Genomic DNA, 27,507 nt, shown 5'->3' on the forward strand with positions numbered 1-27,507 from the left:
GTATCATAATTTCATGTGCTGAGTCTATGGTAAAAAATTGGAAAGGTTTCACACAAGTTTGATGTATGCTCTTTATAGATCGAAACATATTCGGAGAAGATCCATAGAGTCGAGAAGGAATCATTCAGATTTTGAGTCAAAGTGACGGCCTAATTAGGTTTTCAGTTTACAACTTTTTGTTTATGCAATAAACAATTTAGATTACTTAATGCCAAATTTTGGTAATTTTTTGGAACCGTTTCTTAATTTTAATTTTTTTTGCAGTTAAACCATATCATTTGATATACATTTAAATTGAGCTATAACTACATGAAATAATAGTTTTTTTCAAAGAATCATCAAACATGAATTGTTTAGTGTCTTTTGCAAAGTATTTTTAAATGTTCATTCAATCAATTTTTATAATAAAAAATTTTGAAATCGAATTAGTTCATAAAATAGAATTTTTTTAAAAAATATGTGTTTGCTGTGTGCCTCCAGAGGGACACGGCAAAAAAAACTCTGCCATGTGTGCTGTATCTAGACACACAGCAAAAATTCTCGATCCGTTTGGATAAGACCGGCGCCTTATCTCTCTCCCTCCCTCATCTCTCTCTCCCTCCCACATCTCTCCCGCACTCTCTCTCTCTCTCCCTCCCGGCGGCGGCCACCAGCACCGGCCGGCCCCCGGCAATGGCGCGGCCTCAAGCGCCAGCTGGCGGCGGCCACCAGCGGCATCGGCGGCGCTCGACCTCGAGCGTAAACCGGTGGGGCCCGGCGCGGCCACCTCCGACGGATCCAGCCCGGCGCGTCCACCTCTGGCGGCGGCATTACGGGGCGACGGCGGGGGACGCCGCGAAGGCGCGCGGCGGGGTGGATCTGCCCCCGTCGGTCCACACTCGAGGTCCGCGCCGGACAGACGGGGACTGGATCCGCGACCTCGAGTGGTGGCGGCGGCAACGCGCGACCGGCGGGGCCTCGAGCGCGGACCGGTGGGGCCGGATTTGGCGGCAGCGTGGGAGGATCCAGCCCGGCACGGCCTCCTCCGGCGGCGGCGTTGCGGGGCGACGGCGGGGGACGCCGCGAAGGCGCACGTTGGGGCGGCTGGCCGAGGCAGTGGCGCCCGTGCCGTCCTCTGCACGGCGGAGGGGCGACGGGCCCAGGCAGTTGGTGCGGCGGCAGCAGCAGGGCTGGTGCGGGCAGCGGTGGGGAGCTCCGGTGGCGGGCAGCGAGCTGGTGGCGGTAGCGATGGCCTGCCAGTGGGGCCGAGAGTTTTTTTTTATGTTTTTCAAAAATATTTGCCGAGTGCCAGTTCAACACACGGCAAACTCTTTTACCGAGTGCACGAAAAAAGGCCCACGGCAAAAGGCAGCTTTGCCGGCCGGCGTTTGCCGTGAGCGGATTGCCGGGTGCAACACACGGCAAAGCCTTTGCCGTGTGCAATCCGGGCTTTGCCGTGTGTATCCGGCACACGGTAAATATGGTGAGCCCGGTAGTGAGAGCTTGCTGCCCATGACGACAATGGAGGCCATGAAGGCGGTGGAGTTGCTGTAGAAGAAGGCATTGTAGCGCCGCCGGCTGGTGTCGTATAGAGGACCGGGTTGCCGGCGGCGTGCCCGTCGCCGCCGCCCTCGTCCTTCCACATGCCGCCGGGCGGCTTGAGCCCCGTCAGGTAGGTCACGCTCGCACCCAGTATTCCTACCAGCATCAGGTACTGCTGCATCATCATGTCGCCGTCTTCCTTCCTCTTCTTGGCCACATCGTCGTCCGTCGCCGCCGGCTTGGCGGTTGATTCCGTCGTCGACGTCGGCGGCGGCGGCGTCTCAGTGGTGGAGCTACAGATAACCATGAATTATCGATGACTTTATGCAAAGTCAATGATGAATCTCTGTTTTGCACAGTTCATATGTGTAGCTGATTGATATCAGTGTGTAATAGAGCTGACCTCGATGGCGTCGTCGTCGTCAGGGGCTGCTGCGTCATCATGTCGTCATCCTTCTTCTTCTCCGTCGCCGTCTGCCCATCTTTTTTCTTGCTCTCTCGATAAAGCCTGATTGCCAGACAGACTAGGGCTGCGAAAACTGCGATGACCAGTGCTAGGGCAATGATGGAGGTCCGTAGGTGCAGGGAGCTTCCGGCGGCGTAGGCAGCCATGAGGCCGAACAAGTCGGCGACCATGCAGACAGAGCGCGTAGCACCGGATGCCCGGCCGGTACAGATTCGCGTCGAGGAGGAGGATGAGCGCCACGGACGCCATGAAGCTCGCCGCGTTGCAGTAGAAGAAGGCCTCGTAGCGGCGAGAGTACTTGTCCTGGAGCACCGGCATTAGTACTGGCTGCAACAGCAGGTGGTACCTATGGCCAGCGGCGATCAAAAATAAGGGGTTTGGTACCGGATTAGAGCATCACCCGATACGAAAACCCTAGTATAGGCACCGATTAGTACCACCAACCGGTACCAAAAGAACAAGGAGGAATAACCACCGGTTAGAGCCACCAACCGGTACCAGGTACCGGTTGGTGGCACCAACCGGTGCCTAAAGAGCGGACAATGGCACCGGGTTTTGCCATGACAAAGGCACACAAGGTGAGAAATGTGAAGAAAAAATGTGGCAAGACCATTCCTCAGCTTGGCACACAACAAAAAAAACTCAAGCCCCTCCGGGTGCCAGGGTTGCCACTCCTACACCCGACGGACGTACAACTCCAGGCAGACCTACAGGCCACGATATTTCTTTCTGAAACTGGATTAACGCTAGAGGAGGCCACGGGGCAAGTGGAGGCGGAAATCCCTGTCGCTCCCGTTCTTACTCCATTCCAGCACGGAAAACCTTTTGTCACTGAGGAAGAGGAGAAAAGTCTAGGCACGCAGATGTTCAATTTGCATAGATGGTACCTGCGAATGTCGAATGACGAAGGGAAAATGTTTAGAGTCAAGTATCGTGACCGTGATTTCTTCCGCGGGGAGGACGACTTCTGGGTGTACTTCGAAAATTTATATCACATTTACCATCGACAAGCCCTCGATGCCTCTATCATCACCATTTGGGTTTTGTAAGTATCACTTACCTCTACATTAATACTTTTTGTTAACAAGAACATAATTATATGTGTGCATTATAAAATTTCTATTGTATCGTTTAGACAGGATACCCAAAGAAGCCGAAAATATGGATGGCACCATCAGATCGGCTTCATGTCTCCTTTGCTAGTCAACCAGAAAGTGCTCAACGAAAATTAAAGAAACGTGCCAAAACATGTACGATTCGTTGACTAGGCAAAATTACAAATCCTATATATTCATACCATACAACTTTGGGTAAGTCTTGGTCGACTAGATCCTCTGTTATATTACTAAATAAATACTACGTCGTCTAATGCATGTATGTATATATTATATCTATATCTGCAGTTATCATTGAATTTTACTCATACTTTCCGTAGAGACCGGCAATCTTATACTCTTTGACTCAATGAGAAATCCAAAGTCCGCAATCCAACATATAATAGACCCCTTGAACAGGTAAGTTCAGTTTGCACAATTAAATCATTTTTCTGTTAATAACAATTGCTGAATATCAAACTTAACTTTGAGCGCTGGATTTGGAAAAAATTTGTGAAAAATAACAAAGAACGTGGTCAATGGAGGCCCGAACTGAACGTTAAAATGGATTATCCGGTATGTTGATTCATAAAGATTTGTCTAGTTAAGTATATAATCATAAATTGTTCTAAATTGAGTAATTTATTTGTTTCTCCTTAAGTGTGCGAGACAACAATAAAGAACTGATTGGTGCGGGTACTACGTATGCGACTACTTGCACATCCTGACTTCATGCGGGAAGACTACTGATGAGGACATGAGAGTACGTCCAAACCGTTCACTAGTACATTTTCATAATTGTACTAACGCACATGATGTTAATCCTTTTTTCCTAAATGATAGATGTCTCAAATGGGGGATGAATGTTACTCTACTGATCGGATCAACGTCGTGTGCGAGCAGCTCGCCGGATTCATTTTGAACGAGATCTTGGATCCAAGAGGCGAGTTCTACCACGACGGTCACATCCATAGAGGACTTCCATCGAGCTCCTGAGGGGACCAGTAGTTGGACTACAAATATGACTTGTACATTTGTAAATATTTCTAAACTTGATGCCTTGATGTTTGTATATTTGTAAATATATTAGTTCATCTAATTAGCTTAATTATATTCTCGCATTTCACTTTTAGTTAGTTTCAAATATTCTCTGAAAACGAACATGAACGACCAATGAACGTATAGTACTGTAGAGCTCAAGTGCGTTTAGCAATTATAAAAGAATAAACAGTAATAAATATAACAAACAAAACTGAATTTGGGGAAAAAAAAAGGAAAAGATCATTGGTACCGGTTGGAAAGACCAACCGGTACCAAAGGGGCTGCCACCTTGCGTCAGCGTGGCAGCCTCTTTGGTACCGGTTGGAAAGACCAACCGGTACCAATGGAAGCCTAAGGCACCGGTTGAAAAATCCAGTATCTTAAGACGAGGCCATTGATCTCAGTTTGTGGAAACCGGTTGGAAAACCAGTGCCTAAGGTCTTTTCCAACCGGTTCTCATAGCCTGTTTTCCAGTAGTGAAGGCTTCCGAGTTGAAGTAGAAGAAGACCTTGAACCGCCCAGGGTGCGTGGTCAGGAGGATGGGGTCTCCTACGCTGTGGCCCGCGCCGTCCTCTGACTAGACGCCACCAGGTGGATCCAGTCCTGCCTGGTAAGCTATGGTCGCCGCAAGAGTGGCAAGCAGCTGAATGCAATCACGAATCTTGTTCACATCATCATCGTATTTTGTCCCATCATCATCTCTAAATGAACGCAGATCGAGAATTATTAGTCTGTTTGTGGTAAAATGCTAATTAATCTCTCCGCGTCAGTGTGTGTATATATTATATATATAGAGAGAAATTTATTCTACACGCACATGTAGATATCTCACGTGATGTATCTGACACAACAAAGAGCATGTATTTGGAGTATGTGATCCTACTAGACCATTTATGATGGTATATGTGACCATCCATAGAGTATGTGGTGACAAACTCATTTTTATATACTAGTACTAAGGTATAATTAGAATATATTTAAAAATAGGGATGTTTTTGAAATTTTTCGTATATATTCTTTTGAAATATCTTAGAATTAGTATACGAACATATCAAAAGTGATAATAAATGAGTTGTGGATATATACACACACGGTGGTATACTGATGGTCAGAGTAGCTATACGCTAGTGTTTGATAAAACTCGTACTTTCAGTAATTCGTTAATCAGCGAGCTATCATTAAACATTGTTCAGTAACTTGGTAAATTTAGTTTAGTATTTTAAAAAATTATTTTTGCTAGTAATAGAATGCTGGTGCAGTGTGTGTGTGTGTGTGTTTTTGATGTTTTAGAACAAACAGATCATCATGGAACACTATTTGTTCACCATGTTAATTGTGACTATAGGCTATAGTGTGATAGTGAACCTTGTTAATTCTTTAGAACATATTCCCTCAGCTTCAAATTGTAGATCTTTTCTGCAAATCTAGATATATATAGTTATTTCTGTTATGCATGTAAACATAATGTGTATAGTAAAATCTATGAATTTAGAAAAATCAAATTCAAAACGACCAGCAATTTGGAACGAAGGGAGTACCAATCAAAATATATGGCCGTGTTTGGTTACGGTAGAAAATTTTTCGGCACGTTTTTCGAGAAGAGAATCTCGTATGCATGGAGTACTAAATGAAGTCTATTTGCAAAACCTTTTCAGGGATGGGTGTAACTTTTCGAGACGAATCTAATGACGGTAATTAATTGATGATTTGTTACAGTTATGCTACAGTAACTATCCTCTAATCGCCCGGTCAAAGGCCTCATTAGATTCGTCTCGCGATTTATACGGGGGGTTGTGGAGGTGGTTTTGTAATTAGACTTCGTTTGCTACTCTAAAATTTTGGTCAAAGATGCTACAGTAAATCCATGCATTTTAACCAAACACGGCCTATGTATTTGACAGAGTGAAAATAACTATACCCGCGGGGGTCGTTGCCTTCTTTGCCGACAAGAAACCGTGGGAGGAAAATGCAGGCAACCACTGGGGTAACCAGGGCGAGAACATAGAGGGTGTGCTTGCCGTCCCTGCAGCTCCCGGCGGCGTAGCGCCGCCGGGCCCAGGAGCGCCGTGAGGATGAAGCCATACAGGGCAACGTCCCTCACCGGGACAAGCTTCAGGAACCTCCTCTGGATGTCGAGCTTCTTGTGGTCCACGACGAGCATGATGGCGAGCAGGGACGCGATGAAGGCGGTGGTGTTGCAGAAGAAGAAGGCCCTGTAGCGCCCGGGGTGGAGGCGCTGCAGCACGGGCTCGCCGGCGGAGTGGTGGCCCTCCTCCGTGCTCCGCCAGAAGCCGCCGGGCGGGTTCAGCCCGGCCGCGTACGCGACGGTCGCCGCGAAGATGGCGAGCACCAGCAGGATCTCGCGCTCGCTGGGCGCCATTTTCGCCTCCGCCTCCGCCGCCGCCGGGGTGGTCTGGGTGTGCGTGCGGCGCGGCGACAGGGTCCTCACGGCCGCGTAGGCGGCGACGCCGGACACCAGCACGGCTTCGCCGCAGGCGGTGGTGAACCTGTCGTGGCTGATGCCGGCGGCGTAGGCCCCGACGAGGCCGAGCAGGTCGACCACCATCACCGTCTGCACGAGGTCGAGCAGGTACTTGGGGACGCCCTTGCGCAGGACGATGGACGAGGACGAGGAGGCCCACCACGAGCGACGCCGCGAAGGAGAAGGCGTTGAAGCAGTAGAAGACGATATAGCGCCGGTAGCTGGTCTGCCGGAGGATGGAGTCGCCGGCCACCTGCCGCCGTCCCGGCGAGTCCTCCGCCCAGGAGCCCCCCGGCAGGTTCAGCCCCACCGCGTAGGTCACCGTCGCCACCAGGGTGGCCAGAAGCAGCAGGTACTTCTTCAGCAGGAACTCCATTGATTCCTCTACGCCCTCCCCGCCTTCTGCCATTGAAGCTAGCTAAATGATTCGAGTTACGCACTACACCGATGAGCGAGCGATAAGCTCACTGCGTGCATCAATTTATAGAGCTGCTGGAATCATTGTTGTGTTGTTCCTAGGTAGTAGCTAGCTTCATGTCTGTGTCGGAATCATGGAATTACTTGATCGAGTCATCTTATTTTAGACTTTAAATATTCCCTTCCCTTTGACAGATCGGCTATGTTGTTTTATTCCATATACTTTATGCATGTTGGGTAGTCTCGTTCAAGACACATTGCTTTTGCACGCAACATGCACTACCGGAAACCGTTGTTTACCGTGTGCACTATGTCGGGCACACAGCAAACATGCTATTTGCCGTGTGCCTAGAAGGTAACACACGTCAAACATTCAGACACACGGCAAATATGATCTTTACCGTGTGCCAAATATTTAGCACACGGCAAACAGATGGACACACGGCATAGCCCCATCTTTGCCGTGTGCCGATCAATACAGCACACGAGAAACACATACACACGGCAAAAGAGGCTTCTTTGCCGTGTGTTTTTGTTAAGCACACGGCAAATTTGATTTAAAAAAATTAATTCTGTGTTTGAAACTTTTTTGCTTATCTCTATATTATATGTGGGACTCTACATTAGGTTTTGGTAAATTTCTCGGTCATTTTGCTATATTTAACTTTTCTATTTCGTGAAAAGGAATATTAGAGAATAAGTCAACTTTGAACTGCACTAATTCTAAATAGAGTGATAATGAAGCAAAAAAAATGTTGTTCACATCATTTTTTCCCATTTGAGCTCTAATCTAAAAAATGGATGCAAAATTTGAAGATCTTGCTCATGAGCCATGCCATGAACCTTGTGCCCCGATAATTTTAAAATTCTATAAAAAGTAAACTTACTTTTAAAAATATAAGATTTGTTATGCTATCATGATTTTATAAGTGGAGGCTATGGAAAAAAATTGAAAATATTTAGCACAAGTTATCACATGTACTCCTTATAAACCGAAGGATCTTCAAAGAAGATCTATAGAGTTGAGAAGGAGTTGTTGATATTTCAAGTGAAAGTGATAGTCGAATTGGGTGTTGACTTCAAAAAATTTTGTACATGCAACACACATCTTAGAATCTATCATGCCAAAATTTCATAATTTTTTAGATTTATTTGTTATTTTTATAATTTGTCCCCAATAAATAGTAACATGTGATATACATTGAAATGGAGGTGTAACTGCATGAAATAATGATTTATTCAGTGCAATCATAGAACAGAAAAGGTTGAGTGATTTTTTTTGTGATATTTAGAATGTTTTGAACAAATTTTAGTTAAACACGTAATGGTGATTCAGTTGGTACATATCGGATTGAAATAGCATGAAATAGTACATTTAATCTGCATGTGATAATGAAGCAAGAAGTATTTATTCTTGCACGAAATGAATGATACATTTTTTGAATTATTACTTATCCACCACAGCAGTTCAAACACTAATTAAACAATAGTGGAAACAATAATTAAACAATAATTTTGAAGCAAAAAAAAAAAGAGGTTCTGCCGTGTGCCCTGCCTTCGGGCACACGGCAAAGACATGTCTTTGCCGTGTGCCGGATCGGGGGCACACGGCAAAGGTGGTGTCTTTGCCGTGGGCCAGATCGGCCCACACGGCAAATGCCTCCTCCCTTATCCCCTTTCAACGGCCGGTTGGCTCACACACCACACACACTCACACTCTGCTCGCGCCGCCGCGCTCGCCACGGACGCCACGGTCGCACGCTGCCGCTGCTCACCCGCACGCCGCCGCCGCACGCCCACACGCTCGCCCGCCGCCGCTCGCCCGCAAGCCTGCCACCGCTCGTCCGCACACCGCCGCCGCACGCCAGCCCGCACGCCGCACGCCACCCAGACGCCGCCGCCGCACGCCCGCACGACCGCCCGCCGCCGCTCGCCCGCAAGCCCGCCGCCGCTCGCCCGCACGCCGCCGCCGCACGCCCGCCCGCACGCCGCACGCCACCCGCACGCCGACGCCGCATGCCTGCACGCCGCCGCCGCACACCCGCCCGCCGCAGCTCGCCGCAAAGCCCGCCGCCGCTCGCCCGCACGCCGCCGCCGCCACCCTCACCCGCACGCCGGCCCCGCCACGCCCGCGCCTGCCGGTCACCGAAGCCACGCCGCCGAGCCCAGATGCCCGCGGGCTCGCCACCCCGGCGCCGGCACTCGGCCCGCCAACGGCCTCGATGGCGCTCGCGAGCCCATGTCGATGCCCTCGCCCTCTCACGAAAGGGTGGCCGGCCGGCGGGGCTGCTACGCCACCTCCCTCACCAGTGCTCGAGCTGGGCCCGCCACGCTCGCGCCCGGGCTCGGCTTCGCCGGTGCTCGCCACCCGGACGCCGACGTCGTCGCCACCGGTTGCTGGTCGCCGCGCCCAGGCTGGCTGCGCCCAGGCTCGACGCTCGCCGCGGCCACGCACGTCGCGCCCCTGGTGGCCGCTCGCCGCGGCCACAATCGCTGCTCGCCGTGGCAACGATCGCTGCTCGCCACAGCCACGCTCGCCGCGCCCACGTTCGTCGTGCCAACGCTCCCCGCTCCCCGCGCCCACACTTGACGCGCCGCCGACATCCACTACTTCACGGCTGACCGTCTCGCCCGCCGTCGAGCCCTAGGTGAGCACGTGCAAAAAACCCTACCTCCGTCTAATGTTCGTAGTACATTACATAACCTCGTTGCCCGTGATGATATAAATTGTTACCTAGATTTGGTCTGGGTAACATATGATGATCTTGAGCTTGTGGTTATATTTCTCATGATTGTCATCAAACCATGTGACACATCCATGCCCAAAGCAAACTCTCGTTTTGTGTTGATATTTGTGTTGATATGATGGTTGGGCTGGATGTGTCACATGGTTCCATGTATATCATGAACTTTTTTTAGATGATTTCTTATGCTGCAAGTTCAAGATTAAATGAAACGAAACATATCTGAGGCATACAATAGTAGTTCAATACTTTTTTTATTGAGATGACCAATAGTAACAAATTATTGATTATAATTTCACACATATTATTCTTTTTTTCAGGACCGAGCACCGCCACCTAGTTCCCGTCGCCGGCCTCCGTCACCGGACCATCAGTGGCGAATCTAGTCTCAATATTTAGAGGGGGCTTATATCTACTATTTTCTTCTTCCTCCCCTCTTCTTCTTCATTGTTTAATGCCAAAATTGAAGGGGGGCTTAGGGGGGTATCTATGGATCTTGGGGAGGTAGGGGGCCTTAATCCCCCCTAGCCCCCCTTAGATCCGCCCCTGCAGACCATATAGCAAGGTGAGGCATACAAGAGTAGCCCGCTTTTCGTACCGCATGTTTGTATATCACGTAACCTAGTTAGGCGTCTCCCGTTCGAAATAGATACAGATGAAAATATGCAAAACTTTGCATATGTACGACCGTATCTATTTCAAATTGTCCACATTTTTTGGACAGCCTGAGGATGCGTAGATGGAGTTAGTTTCCATGTTCTACTCGCATTCGAGACAGAGTATCGGCATCATTTCCCCGTTGTTCTCCGGATACACAATCTCTCTTCCGGGACGTGTATTTGGAGAACAGCGGCAAAATGCTGCCGAAATTCTGTCCCGGATCGGAGTAGAGCATGGAAATCGACTCAAGCTACGCATCTTCGGGTGGGATTAGGACCTATCTTAACCTAGTAGAATGTTTGGACATCATGTAGATGCAAACATTCTCTTGTATATTATATTACTCGTTGATATGATAGAGTATGGACGACTGTGCGTGAATGTACTCCGGTTGGAAACAAGGGGGGAGTTGACCTTGGAATGGATTCAGAAGACCGAGACTTTCTTGGATCGAGCATTTGCAAAGGTTAAAGGAGGCTCATGCACTTGGTGTCCCTGCACCAAATGTGGAAACACGCATCGACAGACACAACATCTTTGCAATTATGGATTTATGAGAGACTGTACCCGGTGGACCTACCATGGTAAAGGCAATCGTATGAGAAACGAGGTCGTTAGGCAATACATTGAAGATCATGATGCTGATGCCGGGGTAGGAGATATGTTAGATGACTTTCATGAAGCACACTTCGAGGGAGAACGTAGTGAGGAGGAGCCAGAGCCAACCGCGAAGGCGTACTATGACATGATGGGTGCAGCACAAGAACCCCTTCATGGGCATACCAAGGTTTCCCAACTAGATGCCATTGCGCGCCTGATGGCCGTGAAGTCCCAGTTTACCCTGAGTCGAGATGCTTTTGATGTTATGTTGACAGTTATTGGCACTCTGCTTCCGGAAGGTCACATTCTTCCAAAAAAGATGTATGAGGCACAGAAACTCCTTCGTGCATTGAAGATGCCGTATGAGCAGATACATGCATGTCCGAAGGGATGCATCTTGTTTAGGAAAGAACATGCGGAAGCAAAGTATTGTCCAAAGTGTGAATCTTCTAGGTTCATAGAGGTAGATACTAGTGATGGTCAGAAGAGGTAGCTCGCGGTCCCCGTGAAAGTCCTACGATACCTTCCGCCCATACCGAGGATCCAACGGCTATTCATGACCGAGTCCGCGAAACAGATGTCATGGCACAAAATGGGAACTCGATACAATCCTGATAAGCTTGTACATCCATCCGATGCTGAATCATGGACCCACTTTGACGGGATTCATCGAGTCAAAGCTGATGAAGCTCGTAATGTGTGTGTTGCCCTAGCAACAGATGGCTTCAATCCATATGGAATGTCGGCTGCACCTTACACTTGTTGGCCTATCTTCGTTATACCCCTCAATCTCCCTCCTGGCGTGATTTTCCAACGACAGAACATATTCTTGTCGCTGATAATTCCTGGACATCCGGGAAATAATATGAGTGTCTACATGGAGCCCCTGAATGATGATTTGCCCAGTGCTTGGGAGGAAGGGGTTTGGACATACGATCGAGCTACAAAGAGAAACTTTAGGATGTACATTTGGTACCATTATTCCCTGCATGACTTACCGGGGTATGGAATATTCTGCGGCTGGTGTGTTCACGGAAAGTTCCCTTTCCCAGTATGCAAGGCAGCTCTGATGTTCATATGGTTGCGGAAGGGTGGGAAATATTCTTCGTTCAACAAACATCAACAATTCCTCCCTCTTGACCATCCATTCAGACGCGGGAGGACTTGGGCGTACCTGCCGTCTGGCAGCGAGGCCCCTTGAGGCTCCCGGATCGTCCGATACCTCTAGAGCACCGACCAGTCCTCCGACGGGAAAAGGTAAGTAAGTTTACAAGATTTCAATATGTTTCCTTTTGATATATTCAAAATCACAATTGACACTAATACTATCTCTCAATAACTTGAGCAGGAACTTTGACATAGTTGTTCCAGGTGTTGCTCACAACCGCATGGCCAATGGCATCCTGGGCCTCCTCTGCAAGCGACACTACCTAGGCGCCATGGATATTGCTGGGGTACGTCAGCCAGCCTCTTCGTGGGAGCACTACATCGCCGCACCGGATGGACCAGATGAGGAAGGCAGGGCATTTGACAACAAGGCGCACCGGGTGTTGAACGAATTATGGGTAAGTCCTCATGGAACTACATTTACGAATACATCATATTCATTGCACCGGGTTTTGTAATAATGACTTTGTTCACATTTTTGTGCAGGATTTCTACAGATGCGAGGAGGGAATGATGCCCAGGGCGATGCAGGTGGCTAGCAGAGCTTGTTACAAGCTGGTTGCGGATATGCTTTACGAGGTGCGCATCCAGGCCGTCATCGACTACAAGGCCAGGATCGAAAAAGTGAGGATCTACAAAGGACCTGCGAGAGACATCAGACTTACCCGGGAAAAATACTTGCGGGTAAAGATTCAATCTTAAGGAGTTATCAACTATGCTCCATTTGTTCTTCTTAAATGTATTAGATATTGATGATGTGCAGGTGCCTCCGTGGTGGATTGCCAATGATTATCCATGTTGGGAAATGATAGTGGACCGGTGGTGCTCGCAAGAGTGGGTGGAGATGCACGAGGCTGCCCGGCAGCGATGTTTGCTGATGCCAGGTGCATCGCACCATCAGGGCAACCGTAACCTCAAGGCGTACGTGGCTAGATATGTATGTTAATTAATTTCTTTATTCTAACGCTCAATTCTGCATAATTTCTAATCATATTCCTTTTTTCACAGTCGGCGTCACATGGTGGTGTGCCTTGCACCCAAGTCCAGGCATACTGTTTGGCCCACAAAGGAAAGGCGATGTCTGATGTCACCTTCAACCCGCAGGATCCGCCCGAAGTGTACAGCAACGCAAGCGTCCACAGCCGCCTCAGTGGGTACACCTCGATGGCACAAGAAGTTCATGGGGCGGAGTTTGATGCGATCAATGAGCCCATTGATGGAGAAGTCGTCATGAGGGTGGGAGGAGGCAAGAAGCATGGACGGTACTGGTTTGGCGACAGCTTAGTCGACACGGCGACTACTCCAACTCTCTCGCAGATTCGAGCCAGGAGTACCAGCTCAAGCCCTGCCATACGCCCACGGCCAGACACTACACAGACTCAGATTGAGGCTGTCAAGGTTATTTCTGTTTCATCCGTCGTTCTTCCGTTTTTACATATGTTCGCTTTGAATTCTAACCCTGGGATCAAATCCTTTAGGCCCAGATGGAAGCAGCCTTCCAAGCACGGCAGGAGGCGGCAGAGGAGAGGTGTAGGGCCGAGCGGGACGACATCTAGCAAAAATTGGATCAAGCTCTAACATTTATCCAAAGCCTGGGCTCGGTGATGGGTGTTTCGCCTCCACAATTCCCTCCGGCCCCACTTGTTCGTCGTGCAGAAACTCCTCCTACCGTAAGTGGTTTTGACTCCTATCGAGTTTCAGAATGTCTTAGTGACTTAGCATTAACCTAGATTTACTTAAAAATAATATCTTCTGATACATCTACAATGACTTAGAACTTAGGTTAATGCTTGTAGTTTCATTCTTATGTAACTCAATATATATTCGCTTATGTGCAGAATCAGTCGGCGGCATCCAATGATGGGCCAGTGAATCCTGACTTCTCGCCTCCGGTGCAGCAGACTCAGCAGCCTCAGCAGTTTGTGTGGCCACCGCCTCAATGGGTGGCTTGGATTCAGCAGCAGCAGCAGCAGCCAGGTTGGTCACAGACGCCTACATGGCCGCCCCCGCCGTGGCCGCAGCACCCGCCACCGCCGCCGCCGCCGCCGGCCCCGTGAAGTGTATGGACTTCATTTCTAGAGACAAGCTTTGCACTTGAACTTGTATGGACTTGTATGAATTTGACTTAAACTTGTGGTTGCCGATAAACGATACTAGAGTTTATTTGTATTTGTGCATTTATGGATAATATTGAATGCATCCGATGCTTATTTGGATTGCATGCGATGATTATTATGATATATGTCAACTGTTTGTATTATCTGGGGTACCATATACGCAATAAACAAAAAAGAAAATACAGGATCAGGGACTTTTGCCATGTGCAAAAATCATGGCACACGGCAAAGAAACCAATGTTTACTGTGTGCCAAAGCCAAGGCACACGCCAAACATTTGAACTTTGCCGTGTGCCACGTCTACAAGCACACGGCAAAGGCCTGGCCACGTCATCGTTCCTGGGTGGCAACTTTTTTTTGCCGTGGGTCGATAGTTGCACACGTCAAACCCTTTGACGTGTGCCCGATATATAGCACACGGCAAAGGCCGGCTTTGCCGATCCCTAGTTGCCGTGTGCGCTTTGCCGTGTGCGGCACACGGCAAAGGGTTTGCCGTGGGCTTTTGGGGCTTTACCGTGTGCCCCTGGCACACGGCAAAGGGGGGTCTCCCGTAGTGATGTTTCCCCCATTTTGTTTTGATACACATATTTCAAGAATAGAAATTTTCTCATTTGATAGTTCTATTTGATATGTCTAATACTTCCTTTGTCCCACAAAAAGATTGTTCATTTAGCCTTTAAATTTTTCCCCACAAAGACCGTTCATTTAGAGTAGTAAAATTGATCTATCTAATTAAAGCAACATCAAATACCAAGAAATAATTATATATATAAGAACATGAAGCCAATCAAATGCTTAAGTAGATGTTACTTTTCTGGTTCCATATGCTTTTATTGAGAACCTAGGGAACCAAATAAATAGCGTGATTTTGAATCACAAGTGCTAAAGTTAATTATAGGTAATATGGTCATGTTTTACACTAGTAGTATATTTGAAATTTGCTAAACGGGCAGTCTTTGTGGGACAGAGGGAGTAAGTGTACTATTTACATAATAATTTTTCTATATTATTACATAACTGGCACTACTAGATTACTTGTGCTAAATTTATTTAATTATAAAGTGTTTCTAGGATTCGTGATGAGCTGGCGCGGCGTCCGCAATCTGAGTCGAGCTGGGCTGCTGCCAGACCAACAGAGAAGAAGGGGAAACCGCCAAGGAAGGGAAATTAAGGTGGGCCGAGCCGGACTGGTATGAGGGAGGAAAAAGGACTCAATCCAAGAAGGGGAAAGGAAAGATTTAGACATTTTGTATAGGGAATTCAAACAAGGATTTGAAGGGTTTGAAATTGAGACAAGGGATAGGTCGCCACCGTAGGTGTCAAAGAAAGCAAAACATGAAAAATGCATATAATGGATTTTAATGCAACGTTTCTAAAAAAGAATTAGAAAACGGTGTTAGGTAAGCAGCAGATTTTAGTTTAGTGCGAAATTAAAAAAAAAAGTTCAAATTTTTAGTGGTTTCTAGCATGAGGCAAAACATAGGGTGTTACATTGACATTCCAGAACGTTTCAACATGCGCGTCTGGGTTGCAGTTAATGATTGCATTGAGGTTCTAATAACAAATTAAACAATCTTTTGGGTCAACGGTTTGCAAACTTCCCCCAACTTAACAAATGTATACGCTGACAAAGCTTCTGATGATTATACACTAGAAAAAATGGCATGGAAAGCACAAAATTCAAGTGGTCATCATCAGTTCACGTCCCGATCTGGTCAACCAACATCACTTGGTGAAGAGCACCTCCATGTCCTCCAAGCTCCTTCCACTGGTCTCCGGCAGCTGCGCGTACACGAAGGCCCACGCGGCGGCCGCCACACCAGCGTACAGGAAGAAGCACCCGGGCATGGTGATGCAGCCGGCGAGAGAGATGAACGTCATGGTCACCACCCCGCACGCCACCCGGTTCACCGCCGTGCCGAGGCTGGTGCCCTGCGCGCGCAGCCGCAGCGGCATGACCTCCGAGCTGTACGTGGGCACCACCGGCCCGAACCCGACCGAGAACGCCGCCACGAAGGCCAGCACCGACGCAACGCACGCCGCCGCCGACGACGACGTGGCGCCGGCGCCGCTGGCGCAGAGGGTGATGGCTACGGAGGCCAGCGCCCCGGCGGCGCCCGCGGCGCTGGCGAGGAGGAGCGGGCGCCGGCCGACGCGGTCGGAGAGGAACGTCGCCACGAGGATGAAGCACGTCTTGACCACCCCGACGGCGACGGTGGCGCCGAGCACGGCGCGGTTCGACGACATGCCGGCCTTCCTGAACACCAGCGGGCTGTACAGCACGATGGCGTCGATGCCGGACGCCTGCTGGAAGAACTGCAGCCCGACGACGCAGACGAGGACCCGGCGCACGCTCCTCGTCGCCCGCACGAGCATCTCCTTCCACACGCCGCCGGCGCCACCGCCGCCGGCTGCTGCGACGCCGAGACGGCCTGCATGATCTCCTCGAGGCGGAGGTCGGCCTCGGCCGCGGTGTCCGAGGTGCGCGCGAGCACCGCGCGCGCCTCCCCGTGGCGCCCGCGCATCACCAGCCACCGCGGGGACTCCGGAATGGCGAGCACCCCCGCCGCGAGGAACACCGGCGGGAGCGCGCCGGCGGCGAACATGACGCGCCAGCCGAGGTGCGCTGGCAGGCCGGCGAACGCGAAATTCGACACGTAGCTAAGCAAGATGCCGACATTGACGAACATCTGCACAGATCAGATATTCAGATCATCAGGCGCCGATTGATACAATAAAATTGCAAACTAAAGGATGCGGGCATAATTATATGCATACGTCGAGCAAGGACGATAGGACGCCGCGCGTGGACGCCGGCGAGATCTCGGCGTTGTAGACGGCGGCGACGACGCGGGCGAACCCGACGCCGACGCTGGTGACGAAGCGCGCGGCCATGAGCGCGGCGTAGCTGGCGCCGGCGGACATGGCGAGCGCGCCAGCCATGAGGAAGGCGTTGGCGAGCACGAGCGTGCCCCGGCGGCCCATGAGATCGGCCGCCCACCCGGCGGCGAGGAAGGACACGAGCATGAACAGGTTCATGGACCCCGTGAGAACCTCGACCTGCACGCCGGTGAGGCCCAGGTCCTCCCGGATGAACAGCTGCGCGCCGCTCATCAGCGCGAGATCTGCCGGCCGGGAAATCAAGGCGAATCATGTCGAGAAAGCTTTGCATTGACTATGAACAACTAACCACCGATGAAAGCTAGCTCAGCTGTGGTAGTAGTGAGTTTGCGTCGTCACGTACTGTAGCCCATGAGGATGGTGGTCATGGAGGCGAGCGTGGCGCAGAGGAAGGCGAACCTGTTCCGGCATGGCGTGCCTCCCGGCGCGCCGGCAGCCGAGGGGAGCAGCGGCTCCGCCGTGGCGCCGCCGTGCGGCATGGCTTGCTCTGATCCTAGCATATGTCAAAGGATACGATGATGGTGATTCTCATATACTTATGAGTTAATTCTTTGAATGCCATCAAAATTTATATCAATCCCTTCAATGCAACTGAAAATTAAGCTATCTTTTTGTTGCCATTAAAATTTAATGTTTTATTCCTTCAATGTCATTCCGTTCAATTCTGCTGTTAACATAACGGAAATTACTACGGACCCCATGTGTAAGTGAAAGGGAGGACTAAGGCCTTCCTTTTTACCCCTTCTTGATTTACAACAAAAAAATGGGATTGAAACAAAAAACAATAGGATTGAAACAAAAAATGGGATTAACATCAACGATTAGCGCTGGCTTTCATCAAAACAAAAAACAATGGCGCTGGCGCCGCACAGAACGATGTCGTCCTCCCTGTGGAAACGGGAATCGCGCAGCCACAGAACAACGCCAGGTTCCTCCTTCCTCGACCCTGACGAGTTCCGCCGGCAGGGCCACCAGCCCACCAGGTCATCTCGACTTCATCGCCGACTACTACGCCCGCATGGGCGACTACCCCGTGCACCCCACCAGTGTCCACCCCGGCTTCCTGTGCCGCCAGCTTCCCGCGGACGCGCCGTCACGGCCGGAGTTGGACGCGTTCGGCGTGGCGCTGCGGGACGTCCGCGACCTCATCCTGCCCGGCCTGACACACTGGCAGAGCCCTCGCCAGCTGGCGCACTTCCCGGCGTCCAGCAGTACCGTCGCTGCCCTCGGCGAGGCCCTCACGGCCGGCATCAACGTCGTCCCCTTCACGTGGGCCACCTCGCCGGCCGCCACGGAGCTCGAGATGGTCGTCGTCGACTGGCTCGGCAAGGCGCTCCACCTGCCCGAGACCCTGCTGTTCTGCAGCGGCGGCGGCACGCTTCTCGGCACCACGTGCGAGGCCATCCTCTGCGCCCTCGTCGCCGCGCGGGGCTCCAAGCTCGCCGACATTGGCACGACGGCGCCGGCAGCCACCATTGACTGAGCTCGAGCAGCTCGCCTTCGTCGGCGAAATCCGCGCAGTTCCCTCCATGAATTTCAAATCCCTCGCACTTGAAGCTCCTTTACCTCCCTAACTCCCTCCACGAGCCCTCAGACCCGAGCCCCGACCCCCACCTCGCTGGGAAGAGAGGATTTCCCGGCCGTCGGCCTCCATTACCGTTCAAGATGCGCCCACAGTGGAACTCCATCGTCCGGCCACCATTTTCTCTGTCCAATGACTCAAATCGACCCTAGGTGATGCAGTGAAGCTCATGCTCTCCTCGTTCTTGCACGTTCCCGCAGTTTCCACGCTCGTTTTTGGGTGCCGCCGCTATCACCAAGCCATCGCCCGCTGCTGGCCGCCCCTGTGCCGCCCCAGGCCACGCCGCCGCCTCCCCTGAGTGCGTTGGCCGCGGGCCTGCGCCGTAGTGTGCCACCAGCCGCCGGCCTCGCCGCCAGCGGAGGCAGCTCGCCACGCCGCCGACCATGACCTGTCCATGGTAAATCAAGAAGGGGTAAAAAGGTAGGCCTTAGTCCTCCCTTTCACTTACACGTGGAGTCCGTAGTAGATTTCGTTAACAGCAGAATTGAACGGAATGGCATTGAAGGGATAAAACATTAAATTTTGATGGCAACAAAGGGATAGCTTAATTTTCAGTGGCATTGAAGGAATTGGTATAAATTTTGATGGCATTCAAGGAATTAACTCTATACTTATATTCATAGCTGCCCTTGCCATTGGATACTCTTATTCTAAAGTTTCCGTGACACAGGTTCTGTTCGGAGAAATAGCCAAGCGTTATATCCAACAGTTATTTTGATGGCTAAAATTTAACTCAAAAAAATAGACCTTGAGAGCAATTATTATAGCATGCTGCAAATAGTCTGACTCTCACATGGAGGAGAGAGAAGAAAGCTACTGTTTTCCTTTACCGTCGGCGGAAACGAGCAAATCAATCTCTACTAGTGGAGCCATGGGAGCCGTGGACCCAGACAAAGCCAACCGCTTGCTCCCAGCTTGCAGGCGACCGCGCGGGCTGGGTTATTGCCCATGCTCCCATGTGTTTGGATCCAAAGGCTATTAAGCTCCTAGCACTTTTCTAATCAATGGGCTGTCACTTTTCCAAAAGAGAGAAAAAGAGAACCAGTGGGCACACCCACCAAAAATAGATCCAAATAGCACATCTTGGGAGGGATAGTTTTTTGGATGGGCTGTTTGCAAATAGCCCAGAATAGTTTTTTGGATGTGCTGTTTGCAAATAGCCTAGAAATAGGCCTCATGTTTGACTCTCCTTAGACTATTTTGAAACTATTTGAGGGGGACTAAAAATAACACATGAATCCAAATAAGATCATAGACAGATGTGCCAGTAGAGTGAATTTCAAGGGACAAACTACTTCAACATGTGAGGAAAACTTTCAACAGTGCCAGTTGGTTAGGTTCTTTATGATGAAACTTGTCTACTTAGATCTAAGACATGTACTTATTGTGGGTGTTCGTATTTTTTTTCTAAATTTGTTTTAGGAGTAAATGATGCAAATCTCGGTGGTAGTGAGACGATGGGCCAATCTCAGTGGAAGGGTCATGGAAGTGTCACGAGCATTAAATTTACTGATTTGGCAGCCGAGAGAGAAGGGAGAGTGTCATGAAATATGAAATGTGAGAGGAGTGTTATCACCATTACACTCCACTGGCTCGGTTACCTAGTTCACAGTCTAGATAACCGTGCGATGACACTCCCCACTGAAACTAGCCTAATAGTTTTGTCAATCTTAAAATTTATCGTCTCATCTCTCGAAAATGCTCACCGGGTATGATAATGATTTGCACGGCCGGAGAGTTAATGGTGATGGTTGGGTGGTCCCTTGATAGAAGTGCATGGCTAGCTCTGTTCCCTCTATCAACTCATGAACGTGCAATTTTTATGAGAGTTTATTTATGGCTTACTCTTATTTTAAATTATTCCACATGTTAAATTTGTGGTGGTGGACGTGACTCGTGTAGCCTAGCTATCATGTTCGATCATTTTAGACAAAAATATGGTTAAAAATGCATTAGTAAGACTATGTTATCTTAGCTCGAAATTAAAGTCTTTTTTTCACGTTTAGTTTAGTGGGCGCCTGGGCGGGCCGGTCCAGCCAGTGCCTGACCCAAGCCTTGGGCAGCGACTTTCGGCCCATAAGGAACCTGGTTTTCCTATGTCCGGCCCAAGAAATGCTAACCTGAATTCGGTCAGGTTTAACAATTGGGACGCGAGTCGGCTGCAAGTATGAAATTTAGTTAGATCACTTTGTCTCTTAGAAAAAGGTATGTTTAAAAAAATGCATTAGCAAAGGTATCTTATCTTAGTCCGAAAGTTATTTCACATTTTATGGTGTGCGGCCCGGTCCAGCCAATGCCTGACCCAAGAAGCCTTGGGCAGCGCCTTTCGGCCCAAAAGGAACCTGGTTTTCCTCTGTCCGGCCCAAGAAATGCTTATCCTGAATCCAGTCAGGTTTGACATCGGACGAATCCAATTTTGTTCAAACAAATCCAATAATTGGAACGCGAGGCCACTGCGAGTATGAAACTGCGCGCGCCACAGAATAGAATAGTAGCAATGATAGGTTTTATTTTTGGAAAAAGTACATTTTCCAAATATTTTAGTTCAGGAAATATATATTTTTTGAACGAACGGACACGAGATTGTGTCTATTTCATTGATAAAGAAGGAGAGTAGAGCCGGCTAACCGGAAGTTATTACAAAAGATTACTCTCTAAGTATGAGTGACTCTAAATCCTTGCTCCCGCCATGACCCAAACCGCCGCCTCATTCTTTATTTTGGAGAGTAGTCCGGGAACTGACGTCTACTGCTTCCCGAAGACTCTAGCATTTCGCTTACACCAGATCTCCCAGATGTTCAGGATATATATATATATATATGTTAGGCACCCTCGGTTTGTTCATTCTTTTTTCGGTCTAGAGAGACGTGACTAATAACTTGCTCCAACAGGATAAGAGGAAGAGAGACACTCCTAAGAACGACCAACTCACCTACATGAGGAGTGCAATATGTGTTCGCTGGTCCCTCTCCCATGAATCCAGATGAAGATGATATCATTCACATGATGTATTCAAAAAGAGCCCAGACCCAAGAGGATATACAACAGATAAATCAAATAAAGAACATTATATTCAACATTTCACCATCATCACCAAGTCTTGCATTTTAGCTGCCCACGATTACACACCACTAGTACTACCAGTGTGCATCGCCATTTCACAACCACAAAAATCCAAAGAAAGTAGTCCAGGGCTACATGCACAAAATGCATAAGCTCCAGCCAGTAAGTAACTAAGTCGTAGTTCTAGACAGTGGCAGAGCTGGCTGTACTACACTCTCGATGCTACTATTTCAGGCGGTACTACACTCTCTGGCTCTGGCTCAGCTTGTTGTTCTATATTAGGAGGTTGGCTTGGTGGCTAACAGAAGGTTGCTCTTGCTCGCTCTTGCTCAGGTGCAGTTACAGGCGTAGGAGCAGGAGAGAAAAAAAGGATCCTGATCCTCTTCATTTAGTAATTTAGTCTACATAATGGGGCATAAATAAATGATCTCATAAGCCTACTTGCCCAATTTTAGCAGAAAAATGAATGCGCATTGCCAGATTAGCCGATTGGAGAAGGTAGAATCAGATTGAGAAATCGACCTTGCTTGCTGGCTCGCTGCCTTTGCGGACGCCAGTGCTGGTGGCCCTGGGCGCTGGGCGCCCGCCCGCCTGGACGCCGTCACGCCGAGCGGCCGGGACGCCGCGCCCCGCGGCGCGTGCCCACGCTGTGCGCCCGAGGGGCCGGCTGCCTCGCCCGTCGCGCCGCACGCCGCCCCCCTCGCACGTGGGTAGGGGTGGTAAAAGGTTTCAATTTTTTATATAGATAATCTAAGAGTCGGGCTCTAAAAAATCGAGTTTTAATCTTATTAAATTTTGAGCTAAAAAAATTAAAAGTTAAATAGTATTGTGAAGAGAGCATTAACGAGCAAAAGCAGTCGAGCAGCGGCAGACTGGCAGCAGGCGGCGAAAGAACGGGTTGGGCCGCCGATGGGCTGCGGGCTATGATTGGGCAAGTGCGTGTGGTGTGGAGACAGGCCGCCGATGGGCTGCGAAAGAACGGGATGGGCCTTTGCATTGTAGTTCCTGCATCACAACAACCCAAGTTGCTCTAACCTTTTCTGAAATGCCCTGTCAGTTCAGGGGAAAAATGAAGAACGCAACGCACCAAGAGAAGCTCAGTTGGCACAGGAGTTTCAGGCCCACCCAAAAAAATCAATCTGACACGGGGGAAAACAGCTGAACAAAATTTGCTATGGCAGCATATACTTAGCATCAGACAGGGAAAAAAAAGAGAACATTTTGATCATGGAGATAATGAATGAAACATTATACTATCTGATAATTATCCATTTAACACTTTTGAGGCACATGATTTTGCTTTACAGTTCTTCAGACACTAGTTTCAGACTCAGCACTCTCGAGACAAAACGAATACAGTATAAGTATGACAGCACTGGACATTTAGCTGCTACCCAATTCTGGATTGGATGCATGTATAACAAACATATCTCTGGACTCTGATTAGTTCGGTCGGTTCTTAAGCCATTCCGCCACTGGCTGCCGTCCTGATTATCTGAAACAACGCTGCAGAGGCAGAAGAGGTGATGCGTGTTAGTTCATATCCAACGGTAAAACAAACTGTAGGTATCATAGGAAAGCAAGGAAACGGCACAACCATGCAGCAAGTTGTATTATTACGGTATACATGTGTTGTTTTAGAGTTGATGGTTGGCAATTTGGTATTGAACATAGTACATGTGCCATGCTAGAAAAGATTTTCTTGTATGCTGCTTATACGTAACATTGAACTAAAATGACTAGTCAAATTCAGCATATCAAAGGAGTAACACCAACATACAGAACAAGAACAGTATTAAGCTATATAGCTTCAGAGTTGATGTCAAAAAGCATATAACTTTGTGCACCCTAAACACTGAAAGGAATTTAATCAGGACTTCCAAAAATATTTTTAGAATGTTTACATTTTACAGATAGTACAGACGAACAGAGGAGTTTATAGTCATGGTGATGCAAGTTAGAAGCTAGAATGATGGTCGAATCATATCTATTATTTTATAGGAAACAGGCACGCAAGTGTGCACTCTAAAGTAACATATGCCCCCAGCATAGAACAATTGAACAGGAAGAAATATTTAGAGAAGGTAGGAAGGCATACATGATCCGATGACAACGAAGATGAAGAAGCCAAGCACTACAGGTCCAACAGGGTAGTCATTCCCCTTCTTGACAGTGGTTTCAGGCACTGAACCCCTCCTGGTGATGTTCTTCTGGAACTTTGCGGTCTTCCTGTCAGCAAGGCGCCTTGAAGTAGTCTGTCCATACCAAAGCCACCACCATTCAGCATAAATGAATACCCATAGTCAATCTGATGGCTACTTTACACAGGGAACACCAAACAATTAGCAGATGTTTCAGTAGTTTTCAGGTTCCATTCAGTTGCAGCTTGAGTTAGAACCGAATGAAAAAAAAAAAGCCTCCCTATCATTTCGGTTAGTTGTTGCAGGGCGCGTTTAGTTCCCAGAAAATTTTGGGAAAAATTACTGAGCAATTTTCAACCGAAGATTAGGAAGACTAAACATGATCTAATTATAAATCTAATTACACGGATAGACGGGAAATCGCGAGACGAATCTATTAAGCCTAATTAATCCGTCATTAGAGATTGATTACTGTAGCACGACATTGTCTAATCATTGCATAATTAGGTTCATTAGATTCGTCTCGCTGGGGTTGTGGAATGGGTTTTGTCAGTTATCCACATTTAATACTCCTAATTAGTGGTCAAACGTTCGAAGTTACTGTAGCGCACGAAAATTTATGGGAACTAAACGGGCCCGTAGTAGAGGAACCCAAAAAGGTTTGGGAAAATTGGTTGTGTAGTACTGAAAGATGACGACTTCCGTAAAATACCACCGAAATCTTTTGGTCCCGTAAAATACCACTAAAAGTTGCAACGTTAGTTGAAAGTAGCATTCCGTCACGTTTCTCCGCTAACTCCTCGTCACGACGTCTTCTTCCTCCTCTCGCACGCCTGCTACTGCCCGTCACCCAGCTCTGGCCGCCGGCGATGCATGGTCGTGTCCCTCTACCTCCATCCCCATCCAGATCCCACCAGCGCTGCTCCACGCCGCTGCGGGGCACACGCTCGCCGTCCCCCCGGCGCTCGGCTGCATCTCCCAGCAAAAACTCAACCTTCACTGTGCTATAGCGGCTGGTTGATTTTAGCGCCGCTATCTCTGGTTCCTACCCGCAGAAGTTGGAAGTGCCATGGGAAGCTGCGGGGGAACTCCGACGTTGCCTTGCAGTGGAGTTGGGGGAGCCTCATATGGGGAGCCCACCGAGTCGAGAGCAGCATAGGGGGAGGCAGGAAAGTCAGGTCCTACTTGTAGCATGGGCGTTGTGCTCGATTGGGTGGTGGCAGATGCCATGGCGGCTCCTTCATGCTGTGTCGAGGAAGACGATGAAGGGGAATTAGGTGAATCGAGTTTTTGCCTGCTTCACGTGTTGCTCCCGCATGAGGAGTCGGCTGTCTCTCCCCGTTTAACGCTGCTAGAACGGCCACGCGCTCGCCGTCCTGGGACTCATCGCCGCCCGGTCCGCCATGGCGCTCGGCGCCCTCGACACCGACAACGACGCCGCGCCCTCCCCGCTGCGGCACCCGATGCCGGACACCACAGGAGGCTGCTCCCGCGGCCGCGGCTCCGGCGGATGGTTCTGCTGCCGCCTATGCGCCGACGAGGGCGACGGCGACCTCATGCGCCCGTTCCCGGCACTCCCGCGCACCCTTGGGCCTGCTCATCCCTCTCCTCCGGCGCCTTTCTCCTCTTCTTGCCGGGCGCGTCCGCCACTGACTCCACCACCCGCTCCACTCCGACGCAGACGAGCGCCGCGGGGACGGCGAGCACGAGCCCCGCAGCAGCGTGGAGCAGCACTGGCGGGATCTGGATGAGGAAGGAGAGGGAGACGGCCATCACCGGCTACCGGAGCTAGGTGACTGGCAGCAGCAGGCGTGCGAGAGGAGTAAGAAGACGTCAGTGATGGAGTCGTTAGTGGAGAACGTGACGGAATGGTACTTTCAACTAACGTTGCAACTTTTAGTGGTATTTTACGGGGCCGAACGATTTCGATGGTATTTTACGGGAATCGGCATCTTTCGATGCTACACGACCAATTTTCCCAAAAGGTTTCTGTTTGAACCTTATGCCATTTGCAGTGCAGTCAAAGAAATGGGTTAACAATTTGGAGTGTAGTCCACCTATGGTACGGAGTAAAGTAAAGCTCCCTAATTTGGCGATTCATACATACTCCAAAACTGATGCGCTGCCATGCAAATCGGTAATCTGAATCCGTTCCCATCTTCAAATAAATAAAAACACCCGCTTTACTTCCTAGACCACATGCGGGGAGCTGAACCACCACCAGGAACCATTTCCAGGATGTATTGATTGGCATCATTGTTACCCCCGAACGAATTAACCAAGGTGGCGGTGCGCCTAAAACTGACGGTGTCCTCAGTTCTACCTCATCGGTTCTGCACAGCGTGTAGTTTCTAGGAAGTACCAAGGCAGAGTTGTTGGTGGCATCCATTCTTCGTGCTCAAAAGGATCGGGAGGCGAAGTCCCCTTGTGTTTTCTGCCAGAGGGTGCAAACAGTGGAACCAGGCCCAGAAGCCGATCGGCCTGAATCTGCTGTCCCCCCTATCCCCAGCACTTGATACTAGAACCAAACGTGGAAGAGGAATCGCCATCGAGACAGGCGCAGCGCCAGCGACGGGGCGAGCCCACGGATCCGGCGCCGGCGCCGGCGATCCCGTGCCCCGAGACCCATCCAGCATCCATCCCCCAGTACAACTACAAACCAAAAACCAAGCCACAGGCTTGCGGGGGCGGCGAGATCCATCCCCCACCCCGCCAGCCGCGTTGTGAGGGAGAGAGAGAGAGAGAGAGAGAGAGAGAGAGAGAGAGAGAGAGAGAGAGAGAGAGAGAGAGAGAGATCCGTGCCGGATCCGGACACCCCCACGCGGCGTGGTAACCCGACCCGCGGGAGGAACGACGGGGAGGAGGGAGGGTCCCGTGGGGCGCTTACCATGGTTGTCCCCGGCTGGTGGGGTGGCGTCGAACTAGCGAGGCGGCGGTGCGGTGGCGGGGCAGAGCAGCACGCGCCGACGAGGCACCACCGGCTGTGGGATGGACGGACGGACGGGGAGGTGCGCGTGCGTGGCGTGGGGATCTGGGAATTTGGGCGAGGCGAGGGGGCTTGGCTTTATAGAAAACGGACCGGACGGGGCCTGCCCGCCTGCCTGCCTTTGCGTGACGCTCTCCTCGACCGCGTGGACCGTGTGAGTGGGTGTGGGTCCGTGGGCCCGGAGCAGCAGGGTTTGACATGGCCGGCTGCACGCACGACGACGTGCCGTGGACTCGTTCACCACGACGACTGAGTGGCGCGGACGCCGTCATGGAAGCGCACGGCACGCGCGACGTCGTGCCGTGGACTCGTTCACCACGACGACTGAGTGGCGCGGACGCCGTCATGGAAGCGCACGGCACGCGCGACGTCGCGGCGTGGCGTGGCGTGCGCTCCCGGCTGCTTGCTTGTCGCCGGCCCGGCGTGGCGCCGGATGGAGTTGACGCCCGGACAGGACGCGCGCATGCACAGGTTCACACATAACACAACCAGGAGAGACATGGCAAGCCTGCTATGCTTCAAGCT

General features: G+C 50.1%; 2 protein-coding genes, 1 long non-coding RNA gene and 2 pseudogenes across 3 annotated transcripts; 2 read left to right on the plus strand and 3 right to left on the minus strand.

Annotated features, from left to right (window-relative positions):
* Nucleotides 1–4,699: 4,699 nt before the first annotated feature.
* On the minus strand, nt 4,700–7,038 carry LOC120685144 (annotated as a pseudogene).
* A 6,175-nt stretch (nt 7,039–13,213) lies between these two features.
* Nucleotides 13,214–14,170, plus strand: LOC120686811. The gene is made up of 3 exons (XR_005680382.1): nt 13,214–13,590; nt 13,671–13,862; nt 14,031–14,170. It is a non-coding gene; the product is annotated as an uncharacterized LOC120686811 (long non-coding RNA).
* A 1,667-nt stretch (nt 14,171–15,837) lies between these two features.
* LOC120686227 lies at nt 15,838–17,735 on the minus strand (annotated as a pseudogene).
* A 493-nt stretch (nt 17,736–18,228) lies between these two features.
* Nucleotides 18,229–18,693, plus strand: LOC120685145 (tyrosine decarboxylase-like). The gene has a single exon (XM_039966976.1). The coding sequence runs from the start codon at nt 18,229–18,231 to the stop codon at nt 18,691–18,693; it is 465 nt and encodes a 154-aa protein (XP_039822910.1).
* Nucleotides 18,694–23,083: 4,390 nt separating this feature from the next.
* LOC120686228 (stress-associated endoplasmic reticulum protein 2-like) lies at nt 23,084–27,044 on the minus strand. The gene is made up of 3 exons (XM_039968410.1): nt 26,884–27,044; nt 23,954–24,110; nt 23,084–23,361 (listed from the first exon to the last, which is right to left on the minus strand). The coding sequence occupies exons 1-3, from the start codon at nt 26,884–26,886 to the stop codon at nt 23,315–23,317; spliced, it is 207 nt and encodes a 68-aa protein (XP_039824344.1). The 5' UTR covers nt 26,887–27,044; the 3' UTR covers nt 23,084–23,314.
* Between the last annotated feature and the right edge of the window lie 463 nt (nt 27,045–27,507).

Source organism: Panicum virgatum, chromosome 8N, assembly GCF_016808335.1.
Source record: "Panicum virgatum strain AP13 chromosome 8N, P.virgatum_v5, whole genome shotgun sequence".
Lineage (NCBI taxonomy): Eukaryota > Viridiplantae > Streptophyta > Magnoliopsida > Poales > Poaceae > Panicum > Panicum virgatum.